Consider the following 21,517-nt stretch of genomic DNA (forward strand, 5'->3'; position numbering starts at 1 on the left):
TTGTGCTGCAGCTGTGAGGAAATGAATTAACTACTTTTCACATCACATGTCAACAGAATGTGGGCCTACACGTTTGGATTCAACTGTGCGACTGTCGGATAGTGGAGTAAAAATACAAAATGGACTATGGAATGTGGTTTGTAGAGATGTGAGCTTTATATACAGTCTATGGATGTGAGCCAGTTACACACGATGGAAAGTGCAAATTAGTTTCCTACACTTTCAATTTAACAAATTACCCACCTGAGAAGGGTTGAGCTCATATTTAACACATCTGGTAACAGCAGCATCTGGTTGAGCTAAAACACAAGAGCATTTAGTTTTCTTTTAGCTAGTTAGGCTAGGCTTAGCTTAACTTTTTTCATCGGAAAGTTTTGAAGAGAAGTTTAATCAAGCTAATGGTTGCCTCTTCTCACGTCACCCAGCAACCACCATCTCCACGTGCCTGCTTGTTGTCCTACGTCACTTCCTGCGCGGCAGTTTAGGAATAATACAGCAGGTTGTCAACCAGCTAGCTGGATGCTAACTTCCTCCATTAGCTTTACGACCTTTCTTTGCCGTCTGTGAACCACATTGATCACGGTCTGCTTTTCGACGTGTGGTTGCTCATGTTGACCCACCACCGATGTGAAGCTGCCGGTACATTTAGGGTATTTAACTGTGTTTTAACTGTTGACGTCCAGGCTAGCCTCGTTAGCAGCTAGCGTTAGCACCAGCAGCAGAGGGAGTCAGTTCTTACCTATACAAGCACACATGGGTTTCCACGGATCGCTCGCTGGCAGGTAACCAGGTGCATTTGTGTGTATGCTAGTTAGCATTTAGCTCAACATGTCTCATCAGCTGACTCCAGAGCAGCAGCGTAAGATCGAGGAGAACAGGCTGAGGGCGTTAGAGAGGCGAGCCGAGAGGATGGGACAAGCTCCCAGTATCAACAACCAGTGCTCGGCAGGGCCCAGCAGAGCTGCAGTGCTTAGACAGGCCAGAGACTCCTCCAGCAGCTCAGTCTCTGCACCAAAACTCTATGTTCCACTCTCCAAACCTCAGCCTGCACAGAGCTTCAACAACCAGAGGCAAGCTGTGCCGACGCATCATCAGTCATCTGCTAATGGAAACCAGATCAACCAGAATAGGCCCAGTACCTCTTCTCCTTTGAGACAGGTGAGATGTAATGTTGAGTCATTTGTTATTTAGATGAAACACATCATTCACACCTTTTTGCCGTCTTTCCTCATAGATCCAAGTTATCGACCCACTTCCTCAGGGGAAACGTCCACATGTGAGCAGCGCTGTCTTGTTAAATGGAGGAGGCGTTGGCGGGAGAGCAGCTCAGTCCAAACCTCACCTCTCCTCCGGCAGCCCTGGTGCTGGTGGTGCAGCCACTTCTTTCTACAAGCAAGCGACCACTAAACCTGCCCAGAGTTCTGTGGCACAGCTTCCCTCACGCGCCTCCACCTCCACCTCCAACGCTGTAGCTGCTAAAAAGCCTTCCATCTCCGTGAGGGGACGATGTGTCCCCCACACAGAGGACACTCGCTTCAGAGTAGAAGTGAGCTACCACGCAGAGCTCATTGCTGTTTTTAAATCAATCGCCTCCAAGAACTATGGTTTGTATCTGCACATTTTCTTTTAAGCAACATAAACAAAAAAGCAATATAAACTATTATGTACTGAACCTTCAGTAATTTCCTTTGTTGAACACGTCCAGTTTAAATATGTTTCATCCCTTAGCAGTATCGATGGAAAAGCAGATTCCAGATTCCTTCTGGGATGTTAAAGTTGAAAAAGTATTCTTCTCTACTTTAGACCCTGCTACAAAGATGTGGAACTTCAGCCTGGAGGACTATCAGCAGCTAAGTGTGTACATCAGGAAAATATTCATGGAGACATTCACTGATTTTACATTTTCTCAGAAGTATAATAACTATTAAAGTATTTATTCAGTCTGACTTGCTGCCGCATCTTGACTCTGTTGCAGTGGAGGAGGCAGGCTCTATTCCCTCTGTGTCCCTGAGGCCTCTGGAGGGAATGGAACTGGTGGATGTCGCTTCCTTCCGACCCCGTGACCCTGCAGCTCTGGGGGCGCTGCTGAAGCTGTGTAGCGGCTGGCAGAAACCTGGAGCCAAACTGCAGGGCCAGTGCATCTTGGTGTCGCCCAACAAGTTTGAGGTTGATGTCGGCTACAATGTTGATGTCATTGCAGCATTCAAGCAAATGCCAACAAGCAGCTATGGTAACAATGACTTCATGTGATAAAATATGATTTTTCTGTTGTATTGACACTTTACGGTCTTTGATGCTGAATTAACTTTGTCTATTGTCTGTGTGTTTGTGTCTGTCAGACATGAAAACAAGAAAGTGGAGCTTCTCGCTTGAGGATTTTAAGAAACTCAGTGAGTAACAACATTTGCTTTATTAAGCAGGTTTATCTCTGTGTTTTGACTCTGTTGCATTTGCCATCTTGTCTGACCGAGCTATGTTCCATACCCAGTGGATCTCCTTGGTGGGATAGCAGCAGTGGAGGTGGAGCCTCTGCCCAGGGCAGTAATCCAGGCTTTCTCTGCCAGTTTTGATGGGACTGAAGCCAGGTCTTTGGACGTCCCAAAGGCAGACCTGTCCTCCATCGAACCCTCGCTCACCAACAGCCTTATGCCCTTCCAGAGGGAGGGGGTCAAGTAGGTGTCTTTGAAAAACCATTAATTCTTGATCTGCACGCTGTAGCCAATAACTCAATACCAGGAGACGGCTTCTTATCTACTTATTTGATTGCCCTTGTGTAAATGAAGAGATGCTTATCACAATGAGTCAATCTTTTTGTGCCATTACTTTGTGATTTCAAATGAGTCGATTATAATGGTTTGATCTTTGTGAGTTCCTGCTGTAGCTTTTAATTTTGTTATTTGCTCATGTCCCTGTAGTTTTGCAGTGTTTAAACAAGGCCGCCTCCTCCTGGCTGACGACATGGGTCTGGGAAAGACCGTCCAGGCCATTTGCATAGCAGCCTATTACAGGAATGAGTGGCCCTTACTGGTGGTGGCTCCCTCCTCCGTACGATTCACCTGGGCTGAGGTAATAACATCCGCTGATTCTGTTACTCCCAAGTTGTGCCTCGAATGAAAAGTAGCTCATTACCTACTGGGTTTTAATAGTTAATCACTTTGTTTCCATTTCATGGTGTCGTTAAGTCAGCAGGCACCGTCTTAAGGATATCCTTCTAATCTCCTCTAACCAAAGCTATGCTTCAACGCATTATAATGTGGCTTTCTGCTTGCAGCTCTCTGTATTTGAGGAATGTTAATGCTGGTCCCGGAGGACTGCTTGCACTCTGTTAGGTGCTTAATCCTCAGTAGGAAAGATGGTAGTATTGATTTTCAAGCTTCCATTTCTCTCTCTCATGGGGAAAGGTGTTTTGCCAAGTGTAAAGCATTGATTTTTGATTGAGATGCCAACACAGCTAATTTATTTAGCTACTTTTTTTTGTATTCTCCCTCACTGATAATCTGCTTTTCCTCACATCAAAGCTTGTATTATATTGTCAGGGATGTTTTCAACCCTGTCTGTTTGTTTCAGACTTTTGGTCAGACTTGTATTTTTTGAGAGTTGTCGGAAACTTATTTTTCTTTTCCAAACTACACGATTGATTGTCTATTAATGCAGACTCTGTGATAGTAGCTAGAATGCATTATGACCTTCAAACCATCTGTCAGCCATAAGATCATTCTCCATGATGTTTATTACAGATTGCACAGATTGACATTTGCACTGCTTGAAAATCAATAGTCTTAGTCCTGTGAGTTCTGGTTCACTCTGCGTCTCTGACATGAGTCTTGCCTCTGTGTGTGTGTGTAGGCCTTCAGGCGCTGGCTCCCCTCCCTCAGTCCTGACTGCATCAATGTAGTGGTGAAGGCCAAAGACAACCTGCGCTCCGGTTTGGTCAACATCGTCAGCTACGACCTGCTGAGCAGGATGGACAAGCAGCAGCCTGGAGACCCCTTCAATGTTCTTATCATGGTCAGCTGTTTATTATTTGGACATGTCTCTGAATCCTTTTTCACCTCTGTCAGTTTGACTTATTGATTTTAGAAACAAATTTCCCCTTTTATAGCGATAATGTTGTGAAACTTTTTTTTTGTCCTTCTGTGCAGGATGAATCCCATTTCCTGAAGAACATAAAGACGGCTCGGTGTAAAGCTGCTTTGCCTCTACTGAAGGTGATTATCTTTCTCTTCTCCTATCTAAAATTGTGTTTTACGATCTAAATCAAAGAAGTAATATCTGTACTTGTTTACCTGACTGCAGCATATCTGAGAAATATCCAAAGAATAAGTTCACAGAATACGTAAGTGAATCTGTACACAGACACAGATTCACTTGGATGTTGAGGTATAAATTTGCCTCATAAAAGTTTCCTTAATATTTGTTCACAAACAATCTCAGTCTATTGACGATGTTGTCAGAGGATCAGCTGATTAGATTTCCACTGCAAACCAGATATGGGATTTCTGCCATCAGATAATTACCTTTTTTATTTAAATATTTTTTGCACCTTACCAGTGTGATAGAACTGCAAGCCAATGCCAGCTGGGATTGGCTCCAGCTCCCCCACCGACCCTGAAAGGATAAGCGGTATAGATAATGGATGTTAACAGAGGGATGCACTCTGTGAAGAGTTTCAGATTTGAATTCAAACATTCATATCCTTTAGGACAGTTGTTGCGAGTTTCCAAAAAAGTCTAAATACCATTTAATATATAGCAATATACAAATATATAATTATGACTCTCACTGTATTAAGAGGTTCCTCATAGATTTGGATATGTTATATCTATAAAAAATAAGGAAAATATTTTTAGTTGAATTTCTTGCTCTGACTCTGAAACTCAGTCAGCAGTGATGTGACGATTTGTTCTTTTCATCCTCAGGCAGCAAAGAGAGTGATTCTTCTGTCTGGGACCCCGGCCATGTCCCGACCCTGTGAGCTCTACACCCAGATTCTGGCCGTCAGACCTTCACTCTTCCCTCGCTACCACGATTTCGGGATGCGCTACTGCGACGCCAAGCAGGTAGTTTCATCCTGATGGATCCTTATTTGTACCACTGCGATGTACGGCTGGCCTAGTTTACGTTAAATGAACGAGACAAGCTCACCCAATCAGCTCAGAGAGAGTTATAAGATTGTTGATGTAGACTTTATCGCCACCTACTGGCCTGGCATTGTTTGAGCGTTAGTTGTGTTTTTTGTGTTCTCATCTGGACGGAGATATTTTGTAAATCGAAGGTCTTCAGACCAGAGATTTTATTTTTAAACTGGAAAATATCCTTTCAAAAAATATACGCAGTAGTGTAGGCAAGGGCTATCATGATAAGAAGCTGAATGTATTTATAGCTCTTTCCCCACACTACCAGTTAAGTGTACTGGCCAACTGCCACATGTCCCCTTGTAGCACTTGTCCACTCTCCATTATTTTCTTCATTCATTTCGTCTCTTCTTCATTTTCCTCCTTTCAATCTCCAGACGACTTGGGGCTGGGACTACTCCGGCTCTTCTAATCTTGCGGAGCTGAAGCTGCTGTTGGAAGAGTCTCTGATGTTGCGCCGTCTCAAATCCGAAGTCCTGTCCCAGCTTCCTGCTAAACAGCGCAAGGTTGTCACGGTGACCATAGATGGGATCTGCGCCCGCATGAAAGCAGCGCTGTCGGCTGCTGCCAAAGAGTTGTCCAAGGAACATCGCAACGTAGGTCACAAATATTTCTTGGAAAAAACTAGAAAAAGTAATGAAGTATTATCCAGCCCTTTTTATTTATTTCTCAACTCATGTCTTTAAAAGGCTCTCTGTGACAAGCCGCACAAAACTTACACGCATAACCCAGGATTTCATATAAATGAGATGTCCTTGTGTGTTGTTGTCGCTGTTGTCGTTGTTTAATGATGTGTACTGTTTGCTAGATGTTGCTCTGTCGTTTGTTTCATAGGACATGGTTTGAGAGTGTGAATGTGGGTGTGAAACTGAATTTCCTCTATCAGAGACAATTAACTTACTAACTAACTTCCTAATTTACCCAAACCTAAATAGAGTGCAGGTATTTTTGTCAGGCAGGAATTGATGTAAAACAAATCAGTCGTAACTTTATTTGGTAGAAAGTTCGAAGAAATAACATAATGGTAGAAGTAAAATACCTAAAAAAACATTGCATCAGTTTTTTTTAGAAAGAGTCAGGGTCAGTTCTGTTGCAATAACTACAGAAAACTGTTGGATACTGTTGCTCTGTGAGATGTCATAACAGTTCCTTTATAAACCCTCTCTACCCAAACTTCAGTATAAAACTTTTCCGATATATCAGCTGGCAACCATAAAAACATTGCACATATTTTTGTCATGAGGTGGATGGCCATGCCATGACATGTACGACTTCGAAGACTGAGGTTGCTTTGACATTTCATATCTCTCTAAATAACTTCCATGATACAGAAATACTTTTAAATATAATAAATGTGTTGTAGGTATATCATGTTATCCTTCCCTCAACACAAGTTCTTCTGTTTCTAAGGTAATTTCTACTTTTACTCTGTGATTAAAATGTCATCACAGTCAAGAAAAGGCTTAAAGACCCTTGTTGAGCCAAATCAGTCCTTCCAGGCCTCAGACACGTACAAGTGCTTTTAAACCGACCAAGAATCCTCCAGAGAGCCGTGTTTTAAGTGTTCATCCACTCAGACGGGAACGAGTTGCTGAGCTTGATTGTGCATAATCCCCCCTGCTTCTCGGAGTAATAGGACTCCTATCAAATCATCAAACACAATCCTGTCAGTTCTTATCTTATGCCGCTTCTTATCTGTTTCAGAAAATGGAAGAGAAGGAAGCCCTCCTCATCTTTTATAACCGCACCTCTGAAGCCAAGCTGCAAGCGATTATGTAAGTGCAGACCCCTTAATGATGGGGATCAGTTCAGCTGAATCATCTTAGATTTGGTGAGCAACGAGAGAATAATGTGACTGATAAGAATCTTTTGTCAGATCATTTTGATAGCTCTGGATTTGAGATGATGTTAAGAGACGAAGACAGAATATTGCATGTGCCTTTAAAAATAGTGGAGGGCTGTGTTTGTGTCTGTCACTGGCAGGGAGTACATCACGGACATGCTGGAGTGTGGGAGGGAGAAGTTTCTAGTGTTCGCCCATCATAAGTTAGTTCTGGATCATATCTCCTGTGAACTGGGGAAAAAGGTGAGAAAGATATTAGTCTCCAAAAGGCTACATATGCAAATTAATTAGAGTAACATTTGTTTGTTGATTTCTTTTTCTGGCTTTAAACCATTTAAATCTGTGTATGTTTTAAGTATAATTGTTGAATAATTGTACTGAAAAAACAAACGATAAACTATAATGGTCTTTCGCCGCCCCTTGCAGAAAGTCCCTTTCATTCGTATCGACGGGGCCACGCCTTCACTTGAGCGACAGCAGCTGTGTGACAAGTTTCAGCACTCGACCAAGACGTGTGTAGCTGTTCTGTCCATCACTGCAGCGAACATGGGAATCACCCTGCACTCCGCAGACCTGGTGATCTTTGCAGAGCTGTTCTGGAACCCCGGAGTGAGCAACTTCATGATGTTACAGAAATATACTGCACATTCTTTGAAACTACTTTATTGGGAACACAATTTAGGTTGAGACCGACTCCTACGTCAAATTGCAGACAATATCACATAGTGGATATGGTGCGGCAAGTAAGACCTTAAGCAGCTGAAAACATAATTCTTTCTGGAGTCGAAGGGAAATAGAAACTCAACTTAATTAAACCTACAGTGAAATTAAAGCAACACTATGCAATTTTTTTTATTTTATAGATAATCTCTTCAAAGTAAGTTTGATGACACAGACTTGGAATAGAGAATGGAGAAGTGTTGATCAGTAAAAGTTACATGGTGTTGCTTTGAGTTTGAAGTGAAGAGGACTTCAGGTGTTTACTGCTGTTCTGCTATTATCTTTAGAATCTATTATTATCATAATCCTATCTCATGGGTTGAATGGTGGTATTCCTTTTTGAGTAGAAAAACCGAGGACGAGACATTCAGTACGTACAATGCAGCAGAACTTCTCTCTATTTGGCAGCCAATTTTCTTTTTTCAATTCAAGGGTTGACTGACATCTCCTAGAAATAACAATTTCACTTAGGAAAATCATTCCACGTCTGTCTGTCAGCGGAGCTTGTTCACACCCCCGCACTCTCCAGGCTAACAGTGGAGTGGGAAGTGATGTGAAGATGTGACATGGAGGCAAACCTTCAATTCTAAAATTAGTGTTTGGAAGGGGACAAATCTAGAAGAATTTGTGTTTTACTTTCAACTGAATTATGTTTGCTATGTTCATCGGAGTTATTTCACCTGGATGAGGACAGAAAAGATTCAGTAATGTAAAACTTCAGGTGCTAGTTTTTTTGTTTTGCCTTTTCTCTGCAGGTTCTCATTCAGGCAGAGGATCGGGTGCACCGCATTGGCCAAACCAAGAGTGTGAACATTCACTACCTGGTTGCCAAGGGAACTGCTGATGATCACCTGTGGTACGTGTCTATCCTGACGTGTTCCATCTCTGAGGATAATCCTGTGTTCAAACTGTTTCCTCTCATATTCACGAGTGGTCCACTGCTGCAAGACACTGAGCCAAAACTGAAACAGCAGGGGGGCAGTTTATATGCGTACTGGGAGAAACGGTGAATTAAATGGTGTCTGCTCTATTATAATCATTTATTTATGTTTTGATTCAGGCCAATGATCCAGGGAAAAATGAATGTCTTACAACAAGTGGGTCTTTCTGAGTCTAAATTCTCAGACAACGCAGTGAGCGCCAGCTTCCACTCTAAGGTAAATCCTGCATATGTATATAAATAAATGAGATGTTCACACATGTTTATGCATCAAACACTTTTACATGAGACTACCCAGGACAACAGAACTCATATAGCTATATGTCTGGGGTATCTTGAACATGATTGTTTGGATTTGTCCAGGACCCGAAGCAGAAGAGCATCATGGAGATGTTCCAGAGATCGTTCACAGCTGAGGAAGATATGGACGAGGCCATGTTACTGGAGGCCGCAGACGACTGGGACAACGACCCCCCCGAAGACACCTCTTGACAACATCACAGCCCCATCGGACCAAGCCCCAGCAAGGGAGGCATTAAGGAATATTTCAGCAGATGACTTTTACTGACAAATTATTTGTTTATTTGTGTCCTGTTTTTCTGTTGATCATGAGTGAACTTATGTACTTTTGCAAACGTACCTCAAATGTTTTTACTTATTGTCTGTTTTATGTTGTTTTTGTGATCCAAATTTTTATTTGAACTTTTTTTATTTTACCAATAAAAATGTCAAATAATTTACTTTGTAATTCAGTCTATTTGTTTATAGATCAATACATTAATTGGTAATAAATCGATCCCCATTTTATTGTAGTGCATTCTTAATGTTTATGCTGTGGTCCTCCATACTAAAACAATATACAAGAGCCTGGTCATTCTTACTCATTGCCACAAAAGTAAAAACAATTTATTTTAGGTAATTCAAGATGGACTGAACACAGTGATGAGTTGATCTCTGGTTTCAGATGTCGTGGTGAACCACCCTTATTTGTTCTAAATAAAAAGCTCCAGCAGCATTCTGGGACTTTAACCCTCTGTCAGGAGATTCTTATGATTGGCTGAGGAGTATACAGCCCAGTAATGCCACAAATAAAAGACGTAAACACAAGATTGATCTATTTATTTTTTCATTATTCATAGAAAACATACTCTGGTGTATTCGTAATGTTGCGGAAGTGGCCAACAATTAAAAGGAAAACATTAGGTTCAAGCTGAGCGCTCTGCATCGTCATTCTCTCCCGTCTGTGGACTGCAAGGATTTGAATTTTGTGGGTCGGCTGTGAAATAAAAGAGGATGATTAGATTAAATTAGATAGATTCTGTTGATTCTGCAACTAAAACATTTGTAACATTGAATGGCTGAGGGGCTAAAGACTTTGCTCAGGTGCAGCATTTTATCTCCTAAACCATTTATACTGCGATCACAGAAAGGAATTGTACTGATGCTTTAAGTGCAACAGGTCCAGATTTACTGCACCGTAGACCAATAAGGCATCGTACAAGCAGGTTACATCTCAGCTGTTTGGGATATTATGAGGATAAATGGTGTTTTTCTCTCAGTCAGGAGAAAACACCCCTTCTTGTTAACGGAAGCTATCTGAATATGACTGAAACAGAAACACCTGAAAACTGAAGACCACAATACTGGTGAGTTTCTCCATCGTGCAGCTAATGTATCATTGAAACCCATCTCATACCTTCTTCTTGTTGTTGTTGGTTATCAGATGTTTCTTCACTCTGGGATTGTGACATTCCTGCGTTGTCATCTGCAGAACTGTCTTCCTGTTCAGCTAAAAGAAACAAATCGTTATTTCAAGCAGAATCTTGGAATAATAAATATGGCTAAATTTGGCTATTATTTCTAGCAGAAGCAAAAACGAAGACGTACAAAATATCAGAACAAAATTGTTATTAATCTGAAACCTGATGGAAATGTCTTGTGTCTCATGCATCTGATCATTACCTGCAATTATTGCGTCACTCTGTCCATCACCACTGTTGGTCTCTGCCTCTGTGCAGATTTCACCGAAGATGAAGCGGATCTTCTCGGCTGCGTGCTGCTCGGTCGAGGCGCCGTGGACTGAGTTGTGGAGGATGTCGCAGGCGAAGCGGGCCCTCAGAGAATTTGGGGAAGTCTCCTTAGCCTGGTCAGGGTCTGTGGGGCCCATCATGGCCCTCCATTCTTCAACTGCATTTTCCTTAGTCAGGAGAAGCATCATGCAGGGCCCCCTGAAACAAACAAGGACAGGATGCTCATATACATGTATCAGACAGAATGCTGGGTCCTGGGTGAAGCCTGACACACAGAGAACTGTACTGATATAGCTTTTTGGATTATGAGTTTCATGTTATCTGACCACTGGCTGCTGATGGATTTGGGAGATGAACCTTCACCTTCACCATTAATGCATTTGACATCCTTCAAACAGTGAAGCCGGGGAGGCACCTGTCAACCTTGTTATTCTCTCTGTTCAAATTTTGCGGTCTTCAAATCTGGGTCAAAACTGAGCTGAATTTACTTAAATCTGCAAATATCCTGGGAGCCTGTGTAAAAATAATTCTTATTACAGCATCACTATATTTACCTCTACCTTAGCGTTAGTTATCGAGATTATGAAAAAACTACAAGACGGATTACAACGAAATTTGGTAGAAGGATCGTTAGTTTTTTTAAACTTTCTTTAACATTGTGATATGTGGTGTTTTTCAGCATTTTCTTGGATTTCTCAAATAAGAATTTGTGGATCTAGATTAAATAGTAATAATTTAATAATTCAAATGTGATTTCAAGAGGTTTCTATTGGTCCTTGGTGGAGGCCATCCTAGCTCAACTTCAATGGTCTGCTTCATACTAAATGTAGTGGTTTAAATGCTGTTAAAACAATATCATAGCTAATCTGATCCACACTACACCAGACGACACTCTAAAACTGCCTTTTTTATTTGAACCTTCCTGAGTTTCAACCTCTAAACCTGTAGATGAGAACTCATCTGATGATGAAGACATCAGTGCTTTCATGGAGATGCTTTAAATGCATTGTAAGTGTTACCATAAGCGGTCAAGGCCACAGAGCTCAATGTATAACCAGTAACTGCAGCCTGGAGTGTCCCTGGTGTGCATCTGTCTGGAGATATTTGTTGCTTGTCATTCTCCATCTATCTCCTTAAAAGCAGAGATTCCCAAAAATACTCCAAAACAACCAGAAGAGGAAGAATTAAGGCTAAACCTGAGCTTACATTGAGAAATGGAAATGGTAAAGATAGTTTTCCAAGCTGTAGTGCCCATCTGCATCCTTCTCTCTGCCCATTGTGTCCGAGCAGTTGTGTAACCACCAAGTAAAGGGGCCCATCAGAGCGGAAGATAACTCTAAAATCTAGATGTGCTGTAGAACTAAGAATGAAATTGAGATGGACTCTCTTGCCAGTTGCCCGAGGCCGCCTTGATTCGGAGCTGCTAGGATGATAGTGGAATAGTGGAAAATTTGCAGCCGCGAAAGGATGAGGCTCGGTCTGCCTTGGTCCCTTTGGCCTGCTCCTGAGAATAGGGGTCAAACTAAACGACAGGTGAAACTAACCGGCACATGAACTCCACCAGCTGGCCGAAGAAAGGCTTCTCCCTGTGCTCTTTGTAAAACTCCTCGGCCACTTCCCTGGACAGCACCGTCTCCTTCAGCTGCGTCACAGAGAAGCCACTGGCATGGATCTCCTCCAGGATCTTCTCTGATAGAGGGAACAGAAGAAATGTTACAAATTATATCAACATCTGTGCATCTGTGAAAACCAAAGTATATTTCTGTATTGTTCTAAATGAGCAGTCGGAACCTTTGTGCTCCTCCATGGCGTCCGGTTTGATAACTGCCAGCGTCCTCTGCTTGGGGAAGAAGAAGTCGATCTCGCGCTCTGCCTCTTCTTGGCTTCTACTGCCATGCAGCTGGTTGATGGTTTCATTCTCCACAGCGAACTGGGCCCTTAGACTGAGTGGTGAGTGACACAGAAGCCAGAATTACAGGTATTATTGAGCTTTTTTAATATTTTCAAATGAATGCTTCGGAGGTGGAGCGATAAAAAAAACAACCTGTATTGGGACCTGAACTACTGTTTAGAAAAAACAGTGCTGTATAGATGGTGACCTACTGTGTGATTGTTGAATGTGCAAATGGAGTGAAGCCTTTTCTCTCTTTTAACACTAGAGGGCAGTCATTATGATGGATAGATGCACTAAAATGTCACGATTCGGACTTCAGCAACATTGCAAAATACCTGTATCCATTGGTTTCCAAAGGGGTGTTTTACGGTTTACTTAATCTTTAAACACACATTTGTGCAAACTAATCTGTAAGAGTTCCACCACTCACCAGTCAGGACTCTCCTCTTTGGCTTTATTAACGTCAGCAGGTCCAAGGATGCTCCTCCAGTGTTCGACAGCCCCTGTTCTGGCTAGAGCCAGAGCCAGCACCGGCCCACTGTAAATACAAACACACATGTTAAATAAACCTTTGCAGCAATAAACTGCCAATTTATCTTTCTTTGGGTCTCCCTCCCACAGTCCAAAAACACGTAGATTGGGGTTGGATGAATTGGAGACACTAAATTGACTGTAGGTGTGAATGTGAGCATGACTGGATGTTTGTCTCTATATGTGATGGCCTGTCCAGGGTGTGCCCCACCTTTCGCCCAATGTCAACTGGGATTGGCTCCAGCTCCTCCCACAACCCTCAAAGGATGGATGGATGTGTCAAGTACCTGGTCATGCTTCTCAGCAGGGCTGGAAAGTAGTCCTCCTCAACATGTTGGAAGTAAAACTGTCGGACCTGCTCCTCTGTCAACATCACGTCTCTCTGAAGAGCCACAGAGAAACCTGACTTGTGGATTTGGGCCAGGACGTCTCCTGCAGAACCACAAATACCAACCATGTCATTGACAGTAATGAACGAATCAGGGAGCGGTCCCAGTACGCTGACATGATCCACCTTTTGTGTGTGTGTATCTTCACCCCCACACGTGTGTTTTTGTGCTTATGCGTTTGGCACGGGCCCCACCTCTGTTCTCCCTGGCAACGTCAGGCCGGATAAGAGCCAGCGTCCTCTCCACACGCTCTTCCTCCCCATCCTGCTGCTCCGTCACCGAGGCCGTCCTGAAGTTGGGGAAGAAGAAGGCGAGCTCCCTGCTGGCCTGGTCGCTGTCCTCACTGCCGTGCACTGCGTTGAACGGTGGCTGTGTGCAGTATTGTGCCCGCAAGCTGCAGGAAGCCGGGGAGGGAGAGAGGAGAGCAGAGCAGATGGTTGCTCTGCTGGTGCTCGACCAGAGAGAAGCATTCTGTGTGGGTGTGTCTGACGGAGCGGCTGAGAGAATGTGCTGCTCCTTCCCTTTCCCAGACTTTAGATTGAGATTGTTTCACACTGTTGCAGTCAATGGTGCATGAATAAGTGTCTTTACAAACAAATATTTGCTGTACCAATGACAATTTTCTTCATGCTGCATTACACCGTGTAATGATGATGTTGATGTTTTCTAAACTCAACTTTTCTTCTAAAAGCAACGTATGTATAATTTCCAGTAACAAACCTTTCTGGCTTTTCTCTCCTGGCTTCCTCGATGTCTGATGGGCCGATGAACTCACGCCACGCCGGCACGACACCAGCAGAGCCCTCGACCTGAGACAGCACCAGAACGTGGGAGGGACCGCTGGACATAAACTGCACCAAGTCCTGAAAGCAATCCTGAGAACCAGCATCATAAACACACACGCAGAGACGAGGACAGACGGAAACAACACGTTAATGTCACAAACACAACTCCAGTCGGGCCAGGTTTCAGACTAAAGACATGCAGGTGATTCAGTAAAAATAGAGTGGAAATGATTTTTGTAAAAGACACAACAAATATTGGACTGTACAAGCCACATTTACATTCTATCATTTCATGAACATGACATTTTTCTGGATCATGTAGTCTCATCACAAACAGTGTGATAAGCAAAAAAAAGAAACTGCCTATTCAGCAGCTGTGTTGTGCAGAGATTACCATGGAAGTGTGACGTATTGCAAACTAATTTAAATGGTTTTTCCGTTGTGTGTAACTCTCCCATTGGGATATTGACTCAGATGAACTTTACACAGACACACAAGGAATTCATTGGTCTGACCAGGTCATGAGTCTGTCAGATGTATTGTCGGCATCTTGACATACCTACATTGTATATTATATATCATATATAATTTAGTTTTTACGTGTTACTTTTACTCACATATGATGTACTTTAAGGTGTTTTTGTCTCCTGATGCAATTCAACACTTGGTTTTACTATTCATGTGCTTATTTACGATATATTGTAAGGTGGGTGTCTAGAAAGGTGTCATGAAATTAAATGTATTATTATTATTAGATGTCTCACCTCGTCTATATGATCACCATACGTACCTTTTTGCAATTATTGCATTATATATCCTATTCTTTTAGTTCCCTGTATGATTACCTCTGCAGCTTTGTGTTGGTAGAAGTCTCGAGCCTCATTCTCAGTCAGCGTGCGCTCCTCGTGGGCCAGGATCTCAAACCCAGCATCTTGAATCTAACCGGGGGAATCACATCAGAGCCTGATGAAATGATATCAGCAGGACGGCTGGGGACAATCTTGTCTTCCCAGAATGCGAGCAAGTGTTTGTCTCTGTGTACCTTCATAATGATCTCGTTTGCCTTGCCGTGAGCCACAGCATCTGGTTTGATGATGGCGACTGTGTAGGATTTACTGGCAGGAACTGGAGGAGCAGAGAGCAGTTTGAAATATGGTCAGTAAGGCGGATATAATTGAAAATGGTTCACGGGGATGCCAGTAAATGATAGTCATAAAATAACCAACAATGATAACAGCAATGACAATTTACAAAATGACCAAAAACATGATTATACTGTCTCCACAATACCAGTTATGCTTTCTTCATTTTCTGACTGCTGAGGCGCCTCCTCCTCTTCTGGATTCTCATAAGACAAAAGACCGTCGTCCTTAACCTGAGAGACATACCACATAAAACCCTTGCTGGAAATGGTTGTCTATAATAGCATATGTGTGAGTGGATAACATGTGTGTGTGTGTGTGTGTGTGTGTGTGTGTGTGTGTGTGTGTGTGTGTGTGTGTGTGTGTGTGTGTGTGTGTGTGTGTGTGTGCGCTCACCACTTTGCGTTCAGCACCTTGCTCCAGGACCAGCTTCTCCTTGGCCAGTTCCTCTACAATCATCTTCTGGAGCAGAGGAGCGTTGGCCCCTCGCAGCACAGCCACCAGCTCCCCCCCCTTTGCATTAGACAGAGGAAGGATCCAAAAAACGATGAGTCAGGAATGAGGATAACACTGATAACAGAGATTTAACAATAAGCATGAAATAATAAGATTGCATCACCACCAGAGAGGTTACAACTCTAGGTGGCTCTGTTTCCTGGCCTACATCGTTAGCACCTGAGTATTGGAGAGTCATAATAAAAAAAAAAAGTAACATAGGTATAGACAGAGATCTGGATTATCTGTTCATAATGCAGCATCACAGTTTACAGTGTAATTTTTCTGTATAAATCAGATACCAATAACATACTCTTTCTACATAATTTAAATCTAATTTCCTCACAACTCCCTTGTTCCTTGTGGTCTCATTTTCCTCTTAAGTGCTCACGTTTCTGTACGTACAAGAGGGAGCAACTAAGTATTCTATTGGTGCCTGAATCAGAAAACAACATAACAATGTTCATCGAGCTGTAATGCAACATCTTACTTAAATAACTAGAGAAGCACATTTTATGGAAGAATAAGGTAAAACACACACACCTGAGGGCTCAACCTAAGACACATTAGTGTAAAAACATGTATATACAGCATGTACACACACACACACACACACACACACACACACACACACACACACACACACATACACACACACTTACCCCATAGAAGAGGAAGGTGGGCTCACATTTCCCCCGATACTTCTCCAAAGCATCGATGCTATCTGCCTCGGCCTGCACCACACACACACACACACACACACACACACACACACACACACACACACACACACACACACATACACACACACTTACCCCATAGAAGAGGAAGGTGGGCTCACATTTCCCCCGATACTTCTCCAAAGCATCGATGCTATCTGCCTCGGCCTGCACCACACACACACACACACACACACACACACACACACACTCAATGTTAGGGATTCTTGCTCACAAAATAATTTTTTATATTCTTAAATTTAAAAAAAAACATGTATTTTTCTTACTGTGGCAAAATGCAGTAGATCATCAGCCAGTTCATTCTTTATTTTTCGCAGCAGACTGACCACAGCTCGACAGGGACCACACCACTGCTGGTTCACATCCACAACTAGAAGAAGGGACAAGAGATGAGAAAATAATCATTGATTGATTGACTGATTGATTGATTGATTGATTGATTGATTGATTGATTGATTGATTGATTGGTTGATTGATTGATTGGTTGATTTTTCTATCCAGTCATCATGTTGCACAACAAGTCCAAACAGTCTTTACATCATATCAGTGACTGCAATTCACTGAATTTAAACTGCAGTAATCTCAGCGAACACATGGGGGCAGCAGCACACAGTAAATTTAACACAGTTTATTACAGTTTTTCTCAATTGGTTTGGCTCATTTCACGAAACAGAAATGACATTCTCAAAACTACACGTGCAAACCTCCAAACCACTGGGCACTTGTTCACAACAGATTGGCAGATCTCATTCCTTTAATCAAATTGCAATTGTATTAGCACAGCCTTGCACATGACAAGCACAATTTTCATATGATTTAGGACACCTTGCAAACGGTTAGGTACAATTGCCTTCAGTTAGCCCAATTACCAATTGAACATATCTTGCTGGTCTAAACTGAATGTTGCTTCTCAGTCAAGTGGTTGTTCTCTGCAGAACATGTTGGCATAATTTCATTGTTTACATCATCACCTGCACAGTAGTTCACTCCACTGTCAAAATCTTTCAGGCACATTATACCATGAAAAACATCATGGTATATACTGTAATATGGATCTCTTGGATCATCGGCCTAATTTTCAGGTGCAACTAGAACTTTACTAATCAAGGGGGAGTTTCACACATCCGATCACCAATCACACAGTAAGTTTAGTTAGCTGACAGGTGCTATCCAGGGAATAAATGCTTCCATCAAATATCTAGAGCTTGACCAAGTTCAGTACAATTTATGAACCTGGAAGCACCTGGCCAGGGAAACAACCAAGGGCAACTGCCTGCTCGAGGAAGAAGAGGAAGAGGAGCAAGGGTGCGTGGTGGTGGAGAAGGGGGAAGAGGCCGAGGAGGACCAAGACAACAATTTGTGCCAGATCAAATTCGGGCTACACTTGTGGACCATGTGGTCAACCATGGCCTCACAATGGCAGAGGCAGGTCGTCGAGTTCAGCCTAATGTGCCACGCTCTACAGTGTCCTCTATCATCCAAACATTCCGCAGGGAAAACAGGTATGTGGTCAGTCAACTATGGAATTATTGATGGTAGAGTTAACTGTAGTATTCAAATTTATTGAACTAAAGTCAAAGTAAACAAGTAAATACAAATGGTAATAGTGTCTATTCCCACACATTTTTCATTGTGTGGGACAATGTAAGCTTCCACCGTGGCCCGCTCATCAGGGCGTGGCTCACTGCCCATCCAAGAATGCTGATGGTGCTCTTATCACCTTAATCCCCATTCCTCAATCCTATCGAGGAGTTTTTATCTGCATGGAGGTGGAGAGTCTATGAGCATCGGGCTCAAAACCAGAGGTCCCTTCTCCAGGCAATGGATGCTGCTTGTGGTGTTGTCACAGCAGAGCAGTGTCAGGGATGGTTGCAGCATGCACGCCGATTCTTCCCCCGTTGCATAGCAAGGGAGAACATCAGATGTGATGTTGATGGAAGTCTGTGGCCAGACAGACGAGAGCGCAAGGATGAGCAGGCGAGTGAGGATGAAAACTAGTGAAACTCCAGCTTTACTTTAGTTTGTTACTGTATGTGTTGTTAGTGTAGGCTATACCTAATTTTAGTTTTGATGTGCTAATTGTCCCGCAGTATATTGTGCTATACATATTTTCTGTTACTGTAACCACGATGTATGGCAATTACTGTAACAATTTCCATGGCTGTATGACTGCAATAAAGTATTTTATGTGAAACCCTGAATTAATCTTTTTTCTGTTTACACATAGTATTCTGGAAAGAAAACATCTACTGAAACCATTCAGTGTCAAAGGACTGAGCCAAGATTGAAATGTGCACATGAGGGATATTTCTATGGTCCACTGCCACACTGACAAAACATCTAAACATTTTGACCTGTAGTGTTTAAACAATGCCAAAGGGACTTTTCATTTTGGGGGCACTGACTATTTGTATGAGAAAAGGATTTAGTTTTGACTGATGAGTTGTCTGTTTTGGGAGAGATATTACCTTTTGCAGGTGTGCCATGGAGTTTTGCTGAACCATCCAGGTTATTTTGGCAAATGTATTTAAACCTTTGGAGAATGTCCTTTTTCCACTGAGAGATGAGCCACAGCAATCGAGAAGGAACTTTTCATTTTGGGGGCACTGACTATTTATATGAGAAAATGATTTGGTTTTGAAGCTTGAGTTAACTGTTTTGGGTGAGATATGACCTTTTGAAGTTGATCCATGTAGTTGGGCTGAACCATATAGGCTATTTTGCCAATTGCACTTAGTGCTCTGAGAATGTAATTTCTGTTTCGTGAAATGAGCCAAACCAATTGAGAAAAACTGTAATAGCTGTTTGCAGGGATGCGTTCAAGTCAAAAAGGACATAACAATATCTCTATTACTTGTGAGTGTCCTACCTGTTAAACCTTTGGTGGCGAGCATCTCCTCCCACTGCTCCTGGGTTGTGACACACGCCTGGACAAGAAAATACAAATAAAAGTTACTAAAAGCATCTTAAAGCATCACAGGAAGAAGGAAACTGTTCCCATCGGGACAGAAACCATGTTGTGGGCTGTTTAACCTGCAGACTCGCTTCTTTCTTCTTGGCTGCCATTTGGTTGAATCGTCAATTCAACAGATGTTTCCACACAGAATGATCGAGCTGTGCGTTGTACTGTAAACAACAACAATAAGCTAATAAACACATATGCTAATGTGTCACGTCTCCTCTGGGGCCGCTGCTCGAGCTTGTTTGGACCCTGTGGGTTGCTAAGCGACGGCACCTCACGCTTTGTGGAGCCATGTGACCTTCAATCACGAAGCTGAAAATTAAGTTGAGTTGTTTATCTGTTTTCCACAGTATTATTATAAATTATTAATTATTATCACAGATCATTATTAGCAAAGAGGGAACAAGACTCGTTTTCTACCAATGACTGGTACTCCCTCTCTCTCACAGCCGCCTCCCATTGGTCACTATCGGTACTGCAACCTCTGCACTGGAACTAAAACTTGATTTGAATCTATCTATCTATCTATCTATCTATCTATCTATCTATCTATCTATCTATCTATCTATCTATCTATCTATCTATCTATCTATCTATCTATCTATCTATCTATCTATCTATCTATCTATCTATCTATCTATCTATCTATCTATCTATCTATCTATCTATCTATCTATCTATCTATCTATCTATCTATCTATCTATCTATCTATCTATCTATCTATCTATCTATCTATCTATCTATCTATCTATCTATCTATCTATCTATCTATCCATTTTACCCCCATGACCTATACTCTTATAGATCAAAAGAGGTGCACTGTTATTCTGATTTATTGTTTATTTATTTGCACATTCGAAATATGTGTATTATACAAAGCACAAAGACCTCTCTAAAAACTGAAGGCGAGATAGACATAACTACATTTTTATATTTTTATAAATATTATTTTACAAATCTTTATGGCTTTCAGACAGTATATTATTCACAGATTATGCTGTCAAGGCCGTGCAGTGTTATTACTACAACAGAGAAGTCCCCAGTCTGTTATCAGTATTTTGCTTGAATTTCAAAAGGTATTAAATATATTAGGCACAGTGTTGTCAGGGTTTAAAAGCAAATAAGAATATTTAAATACAGTCTGAGGTTTTTATTGTTTCAAAACACTCTATTTCTGGTCTACTACATGTCAGGAGAGTGTATTTTACCTTTTGTGTTTTTTCTCTATGGTTAATGAAAAGATATATTTACTACTGACTCTTCACATTAAGAATTTATATGCAAAAAATGTTATCAGTTTATGCAACAGAATATATTGTTATAGCCAGATAAACAGGCCATTCTCATAATATTACCAAATAATTGTCTGACTTATTATTGCGTACACTACTGTTTGTAATCTGACACAAACCTCTTCTTGACAAAGTTAATATTTGATCATAACCTATCTTTACCTCTGCAGAACTTCCTCTGAACTTTTAACACCCGTACGATCACAATCACATTTTCAAGCAGTTACTTCACAACCAGGTCTCTTGTCTGTGTGAGCTTGTTGCTGCCAAATGACTTTTGACCAGTTCTCAAAACCAAGGGGTTGAATTTGTGTGTGTGGTGTGTCAAGATGACCTTGACTCTTCAAAAGCAGCTTGTGGAGGAAATCGTTTCCTGAAGCCCCTCTTGTGATGTAGAGATGGTCCATGCCCCAGAGCGGTATGTGACCCCCTGCCCCCCCTCCCTTCATCCCCCTCTGTGCAAGGTGTTTTTAGTGTGTCACCTCCAAGTAACCATCAAGTGCATCAAACTGTACCTAGAAACTCAGAAACCAACCCACTTCTATGGTAACATGCAGAATGTGCAGCAAGGATTGAGTGGTGAATTAATTTAATGGGCAATCCAAACATTAAAGAGAG

At 42.0% G+C, this 21,517-nt stretch overlaps 2 protein-coding genes across 2 annotated transcripts; one reads left to right on the top strand and one right to left on the bottom strand.

Annotated features, from left to right (window-relative positions):
- Positions 1–729: 729 nt before the first annotated feature.
- smarcal1 (SWI/SNF related, matrix associated, actin dependent regulator of chromatin, subfamily a-like 1) lies at positions 730–9,315 on the top strand. Its single transcript, XM_061088714.1, has 17 exons — positions 730–1,158; positions 1,235–1,604; positions 1,804–1,854; positions 1,976–2,230; positions 2,340–2,390; positions 2,489–2,672; positions 2,916–3,066; positions 3,847–4,008; positions 4,143–4,208; positions 4,920–5,060; positions 5,513–5,731; positions 6,840–6,910; positions 7,119–7,221; positions 7,405–7,587; positions 8,454–8,554; positions 8,759–8,855; positions 9,002–9,315. Exons 1-17 carry the CDS (start codon positions 829–831, stop codon positions 9,128–9,130), a joined length of 2,664 nt encoding a protein of 887 aa, XP_060944697.1. The 5' UTR covers positions 730–828; the 3' UTR covers positions 9,131–9,315.
- A 915-nt stretch (positions 9,316–10,230) lies between these two features.
- Positions 10,231–19,710, bottom strand: nme9 (NME/NM23 family member 9). The gene is made up of 17 exons (XM_061088040.1): positions 19,678–19,710; positions 19,514–19,571; positions 16,911–17,014; positions 16,720–16,791; positions 15,806–15,922; positions 15,558–15,642; positions 15,310–15,392; positions 15,113–15,205; positions 14,203–14,357; positions 13,677–13,876; positions 13,381–13,525; positions 12,993–13,100; positions 12,460–12,611; positions 12,213–12,357; positions 10,601–10,866; positions 10,335–10,427; positions 10,231–10,244 (listed from the first exon to the last, which is right to left on the bottom strand). Exons 1-17 carry the CDS (start codon positions 19,708–19,710, stop codon positions 10,231–10,233), a joined length of 1,923 nt encoding a protein of 640 aa, XP_060944023.1.
- Between the last annotated feature and the right edge of the window lie 1,807 nt (positions 19,711–21,517).

The sequence above is a fragment of the Limanda limanda genome, chromosome 16 (assembly GCF_963576545.1).
Source record: "Limanda limanda chromosome 16, fLimLim1.1, whole genome shotgun sequence".
Lineage (NCBI taxonomy): Eukaryota > Metazoa > Chordata > Actinopteri > Pleuronectiformes > Pleuronectidae > Limanda > Limanda limanda.